This window comes from Panicum virgatum, chromosome 2K (assembly GCF_016808335.1).
Source record: "Panicum virgatum strain AP13 chromosome 2K, P.virgatum_v5, whole genome shotgun sequence".
NCBI lineage: Eukaryota > Viridiplantae > Streptophyta > Magnoliopsida > Poales > Poaceae > Panicum > Panicum virgatum.
In genome coordinates, this window is record NC_053137.1 from 53,730,816 (window position 1) to 53,737,228 (window position 6,413).

General features: G+C 51.9%; 2 protein-coding genes across 4 annotated transcripts; one reads left to right on the forward strand and one right to left on the reverse strand.

Annotated features, from left to right (window-relative positions):
- Positions 1-1,446: 1,446 nt before the first annotated feature.
- Positions 1,447-3,910, forward strand: LOC120685486. 3 transcript variants are annotated; one of them, XR_005679601.1, is made up of 4 exons: positions 1,447-2,666; positions 2,751-2,989; positions 3,166-3,252; positions 3,710-3,910. XR_005679601.1 is itself a non-coding variant. In XM_039967441.1 (3 exons), the coding sequence occupies exons 1-3, from the start codon at positions 2,819-2,821 to the stop codon at positions 3,776-3,778; spliced, it is 327 nt and encodes a 108-aa protein (XP_039823375.1). In that variant the 5' UTR covers positions 1,447-2,818; the 3' UTR covers positions 3,779-3,910. The 3 variants fall into 3 exon arrangements, 1 of the variants encoding a protein (XP_039823375.1); XR_005679600.1 differs by having other exon boundaries at positions 2,806-2,989; XM_039967441.1 differs by having other exon boundaries at positions 1,447-2,989.
- A 651-nt stretch (positions 3,911-4,561) lies between these two features.
- Positions 4,562-5,327, reverse strand: LOC120696140 (E3 ubiquitin-protein ligase EL5-like). Its single transcript, XM_039979286.1, has one exon. It carries the CDS (start codon positions 5,305-5,307, stop codon positions 4,726-4,728), a length of 582 nt encoding a protein of 193 aa, XP_039835220.1. The 5' UTR covers positions 5,308-5,327; the 3' UTR covers positions 4,562-4,725.
- Between the last annotated feature and the right edge of the window lie 1,086 nt (positions 5,328-6,413).

Consider the following 6,413-nt stretch of genomic DNA (forward strand, 5'->3'; position numbering starts at 1 on the left):
TTATTTATTACTAATTCTAGATGTGTTCATAGAAAATATCTCATTCTAGCATTGTGAAGAACACTCTAGAAGTTTTCCTTGCACTCTTTTCAACACTCCCTCTCAAGGCAAACTTTCCTCTAGAGTTGTCTTGCAGACCATGTCAAGCGCCTTTCGAAACTTCTCAAACTTTATCTTGTGTAGGCCCTTGGTGAGGATATAAGCAATATGTTCTTCTGTCTTGGTAGGCACCATCTCAATCTCTCCCTCAAGTACCTTTTCTCTTATATAGTGATAGTGAATTTCTATGTGCTTGGTCCTTGCGTGGAATACTGGATTTTCCACCAAACGAATAGAAGATAAACTATCACAGAAAATCCTTACATGGTATTCTGGCAGCTGGTGGAGGTCCTCCATTAATTGCTTGAGCCATGTGCTTTCATGTGCTGCCATTGCTGCTGAACGATACTCTGCTTCAGTACTAGATAATGTCACAGTTGGTTGTCTCTTGCTGCACCATAATATGGTTCCTGATCCTAAACTGAAGAAATATACAGTGGTTGATCTTCGTGTGCCACTATCCCCAGCATGGTCGGCATCGCAATATCCCATGACCTGGCAGTTTTTGTTTGCAGTGTTGTTTTGCTAAGGAGATATGGGTTTTGGTTAGGGATTGGACGGAAGGGCTCATCGATGTGCCACTACCAGGAGTTCAAGTTGACGAATGGTGGAACTCCTCGCTGCAGGCCTCAAGCACAAAAAACAGAAGCAAGGTCGCCGTCATCTTGCTTTACACGGTTTGGAATATGTGGAACGAACAGAATAGGAGAATTTTTCAAGGGATCTCACATCCGCCTATCATAATTCTGAGTTTGATCAAGGAAGAAATGAAAATAAGACAACAAGCGTGTGAGGGTCGGGTGCTTACCTAGTTTAAACATGTTGCTAGTTTCTAAGAGTTCGAGTCACCTTTTTATTTATGTAATCATAACCTATGTAAGTATTTGCATTCTTCTTCTTATATGATCTGGCAGCGCTCCTGCCCTTAACTAAAAAAATTGGTGGGCACTTATTTTAAAAGACTTATTAGTACGAATTCATTAGTTACATGAGATGAACATATGACTCAAAGGCGCTTTAAATGTATCAAATGGCAAGTCCTAGTAAGCCAGACCTGAAATATTCGTCCACTTGGAAATGTTCACCCGCTTTATCTTCACTAAGAGCAGGTATTATGGCCGGCGGATAGCCGGCGCATGATTACGTGGAGGGGAGAGAAATTGAGAACAGATGGGTAGCTCCTCGCTGGCTGCGGTGGGCGAAATTGCGCTGTGCGTGCTGCGATTGGACGAGGGAATCTAAACATTAAACAGCAGCGGGACTCATCCTCTAGCGCGCGCCTTGCCGCCCGCAAGCGGCGACGAGCGGAGGAAACTATAAAACATGCTCTAAGGGCAGCCGCAACAGGCCGTTAAGGCTCTCTACAGGAGTACATGTCAGCATTTCCACATAAAAAAACAAAGAGAAAAGACCATGTCGCTACATCAAGCGAGAGCCGATAGCACAGTTTCCAAATACAGCGGGTCCCACCATGAGCAATTCACCACGTCTCTCTTCTCTCTTCCCCCTTCGCATCCTTCCTCGCTGCCTCCATACCTGGTCCGCCATGGCCAAGCTAGGTGTTGCTGGTGTCTGGCCGAGAGCTCGCGGCGCTTGAGGACGTTGACGGGGACGTGGGACTCGGAGGATGCGGACAAGCATCGCTGGCGGCCTCCAGCACAGCTGAGCTCGAGGTGCTCATCGCGGTCAGCGGGGTGAGCGATAACAGGAGCTGAGCGGCAAGGCAGGGAGGGAACGGCAGCGCGGGCGTGGAGCAGGAGCGGCCGGAGGGAGCGGCATCGGTAGCACGGGCCCATAGCTGCTGGCGGGCGCGGCGTCGACAGCGCAGGTACCGAGCTCCCGCCTGGGCACGCGAAGGAGGAGGGTTGCCGAAGCTCGCGTGCCACCGCCGGAGCGTGGAGGAGCCGGCGACGCCGGAGCTCATGGCGCAACACTGATTTGCCGTCGCGCAGATGCGCAAGCAGACGAAGAGCGTGGGACATGGGTGGTCGGAGTTGAAGGTGGAGGTGGCTGCCGGCGTGAGGAAGATGGGCAGATGAGGGAGCTAGAGAGCAAATGAGGGGGATGAAGATTAAAAAATCGTGACTCGTGGGACCCACTGAGATGGGATGTAGTCAATCTGTTGGGTGCATAATCTATAGACACTCTCTATAGTTGAGTTGGATGAGTTAAAGAGAGCTTGATCTCTACAACCGTTGCGGATGCCCTAACAAATCTCTTTTTTTGAAAAGCTGTTTCGCTGAGAAGTTCCAACAATTACCGAGCTACTATTGTTGTTGTAACTTCATATTCCTACTCCACATTGTATTCCTCACTAGGTGAATTTAATTCTAACAGCTACTTATGTTATGTTATATGATATTTACAGAGTGCCCTTTCCACAGGTAATATGGGAGTTGACAGATTTCTTCACTGCCTGTTTCCACCAAAGGGAAAGCTTCATTTCATTTATGCCAAGTTAGCAAATCATATCTCAGCCTTGCCACCTTCTCATTTACGAAGCTCTATTTCGGGATCTCACCTCCCATCGCAGCGACCTGTTACGCACCGGCTTATATCGCCTCCAGGTGATTCTTCTATCAGTTGTCCTCTCCAATGCAAATTGCAAACTCTCCGTGCATTCATGGTGTGGCGATTTTTTCTGCCTATAGTGTCACTGTTTCGGTACTCATCTGTAAGGCTACTACCTACTAATGCCTGAATCAGGCTGCCTGATCCAATGGCGATTTTTTTTCTGCCTGCCCCTGTTCGCTGTGCTGGTACTGGAGGCTGCTGCTGGAGTGGTGTGAGAGAAAAATATTGCTGGCTGGTTGGTGGCTGGAGGCTGCTGCTGGAGTGGTGTGAGAGGAAAACAATGTTGGCTGGTGCTGGAGCAGAACAGCCGAACAGGGTACTATGTTTAAACTAACTACCTGTATACGGCCTAATAACATATTTTCCCTCTCATTTTCTTTTGTTTTCTTCTACAATGTTCTGAGGCTAGGCAAGCACTCCCATTGCATAGTATTTTCTTCAGAAACATCTACCAACAATTAGTTATTCGCTGACACACTCTTGCTATTTCAGGTTTGGTCTAAGGGCTGCATAGTAGATGCCTTTTTGAGTTACATGTTCTATTGTGTAATGCAGGCCTACAGCAGGACTCCTTTCCCAGTATGTAATCATTTTCCCATCCATGATTCCTTCATAGTATCTTCCATGCTGATACAGAGCTCTGTTTCTTAGTAACTTTAGCTTTTTCAAAGACAGAATCGATTCCTAAACCTTTTGATATAAATACATATGTAGTATTAATGTTTCCTTGCCATTGCCATTTGTTCTCCACAGCATTGATAATCTTATCATTGCTTCATGCAACGTTTGTTATTTTAAGTTAAATCTGTGATACATGCCATCCTCATTGTAAGGGCTGCATAGGTTCCATCCTCATAGTACATAGTAAGGGCTGCATAGGTTCCGTCCTCATAGTAAGGGCTGCATAGGTTTGGTGCCATGTTTATATTATTCTGTTTCTGCTTGCTTCATGATCCATAATAGTGCACTGCATTTTTGTTAATCTCTTTTACTTTTACCATCAGATTTTTGAACCTGCTTTTGCATCTGTACACAGGTATCAGTTGCTTCAAGTGCAAAGACAGTACATTTCTGCGTCTTTTATTCAGCACATATGCAAAATTAGTATCTTTCTGCCATCAATGGCTGCCATCAAAATATAACATTATGAACAAGCTGTCTACACATCGTACAAAACTAAATGTTACGTTTGAATGACAATTGCCTGATATATACCACCTTTGCCACTGCACCTAAATCTATTGCGTATTTGTATACCGACATATGCGTGTGTACTGTCAGCTTGGTGCCCGCCTGCAGCGCGGGGTTACCTGCTGGTTCTTTGGAATTTTGATGCTCCTAATTCGTTGGTTGATTTTCCAGCGTTCTGCAATGACTGAACCAAACATGGCAGTAACATTCAATGTTATGATATTGGGAGTTCTTTGTGGTTATTTTGGAAGCCGTTGTCTGGGCAGGGATGGAAATGTATGGCGATGAAATGGCTACAGCTGATTCCATCCCGTGGTAAGGTAAAAGCCACTGTTCCATATGGCGGTAAGCCGTCTGCCGAAGTGGTTTGTTCCTGCCGCCGTTTGAAACGGCCGTAGGGAGCACGACGCAGCGCTGCTAGCGAGCTTGACCGCGGGCGTGCGGTAGAGGCCAAGCTGCTACTGCTACACAGCAGCAGCTATTCAGAACGTCAGATATTGCAACATATCTGAACCTTTCAGAAATAATAATTGGAAATCTAATAGGATATGTTATGATCGGACACGGATCAGGATGGACACGCCCGTGCCAGTACGAACACGGATCAGAAGCTGGGCCTGATTCCAACATGAGCCGAGGGAAGATGGCATCGACGGGAAAGATTGGACACCACTACTCATTTTCTCAAGAAAAACACTTTGATCTAGCATGCCATCTCACTGATCGAATCGATGTTGTTCTCTCCTTCCGCCTACAACGAATGCCGTGTTCTTGACAACAAGGCTGAGCCACCGCTGAGCTGAACACCATTACAGATTCCTTTCCTACACGCTGCTATAGTAAGCACGGCGTTGCCACATTCTAGGGTCCTACGGCAGGAAGCGCGGCGTCGCCGGCCCTCGCGCAGGACTTGGCGTCGTGCTCCTCGGGGCGGGCGGCGACGGTGGCGCGGCAGACGGGGCAGGTGGGCGCGCGCGTGAGCAGCCACCGGTCCACGCACTCCCGGTGGAACCCGTGGCGGCAGGCGGGCAGCACGCGCACCTCCTCCCCGCCCGCGTACTCCGCCAGGCACACCGCGCACTCCTCCCCCGCCGGCTCCTCGCCCCCGCCGCCGCGACCAGGGTCCCGCGCCGGCGCCGCCACCACCACCACCACGGGGATCTCCTCGAGCGCGCGCTTGGTCTCCTCCGCGGCGGCCGCGGGCTGCTCGCGGTCGCGTCGCCGGGACCCGCGGCCGCCGGCGCCGGCGCAGAGGCAGCCGAAGACGGTGGTGAGCGCGACGTAGGAGACGCTGGCGAGGAAGACCACGGTCGTGGCCGCCCCGAGCGCCCGCTCCAGGTGCGCGCGCTGCGCCTCGAACGACGGGGCCTCCACCGGCGGCGCGCCGAGGAGGCTGCGGCCGGAGGAGGAGTAGTGCTCCCGCGCGCCGCCGCACGGGCGCATGGCGATCGATATGATCACACTGCTCGCTCTCCGCTAGTAGCTAGCACGGTGCGGGACGCCAGCTGTATATACGCGGCGCGACACGGAGGCGGGTTTCGAGGATGCGCGTACGGCCGCGCATGGCCAGGTTGCGGGGACACGGAGCGCGGAAGGCGGGCGGAAGCTTCGGCTCACTGCCGCCGCCGCCGCCGTCATGCGACTTCGGTTTCTGCTGCGGCTTCCGTTGCATAGTTGCAATGCATGGCAGCGTGCCGTGCCCGTGTGCCTCGCTGTCCACCGGGCGCGCGCTGGAGCCAGCCCACCCGGGCTCGGGCGGCTGGGCCGCGCGCGCGTGCGAATCCGCGTGACGGCTGGGAGGGCGGCGCGTATCGATCGATCCCCGGGTGCTGCTCTGGAGACGTGGAGAGTGGAGAGCACCCGAGGGGAACTGCGTGATCCGCTTGTGGCCGTGGAGACCCCAGAGCGCGTGGCTGAAATTAGGGCGGTCGAGCTGGAGCTGGAGCTGGAGCTGGAATTGAATTTGGCCTCGTGACAAATGATGATCGTGCTCCGTCCGTCCGTCGTCCCGCGTCGGTTCCAGCTAGCACGGCGGCCTACGGACTACGGCGGCGCACGAGGAGGATTCGCTGTTCCAGATTGTATTATTCAAAAAATGGTCGTGTGCAAAGCCCATATGAAGGTGTGTCTGGGCTCAAAACAAACTAGCTGCTCGTAGAGATAGACGTCCACGCACCAGGCCCAGGACCACGATGCGAGCCTTGTTGGCCCTGCGAACACACTGGGCCCCAAACCCCAAGCGTTCCTACGAAAACACGGCGAAACGGGCCATACGAGCATCGTGGTCGGACGACGGTGCTCCGGCCTCCGGCTAGTGGCCGTGGCGGCAGCCGCCGCCGGCGAAGTACGATGTGCCTTTGCTTTTTTTTTCCTGCGCCAATTGTACGGCAGTGCCCCAGCCCCCAGCCGTGCTTCGCCCATGGCATTAGGCAAAACAGGGCAGTCGGCATGGTGGGTTTTTTTTTATTTTTAACTTTTTTAAATAATATTTTAATTTTAACCCGACTACTGTTTTATTTGCACGGCATAGCCCGTTTGGTCGCGTCATC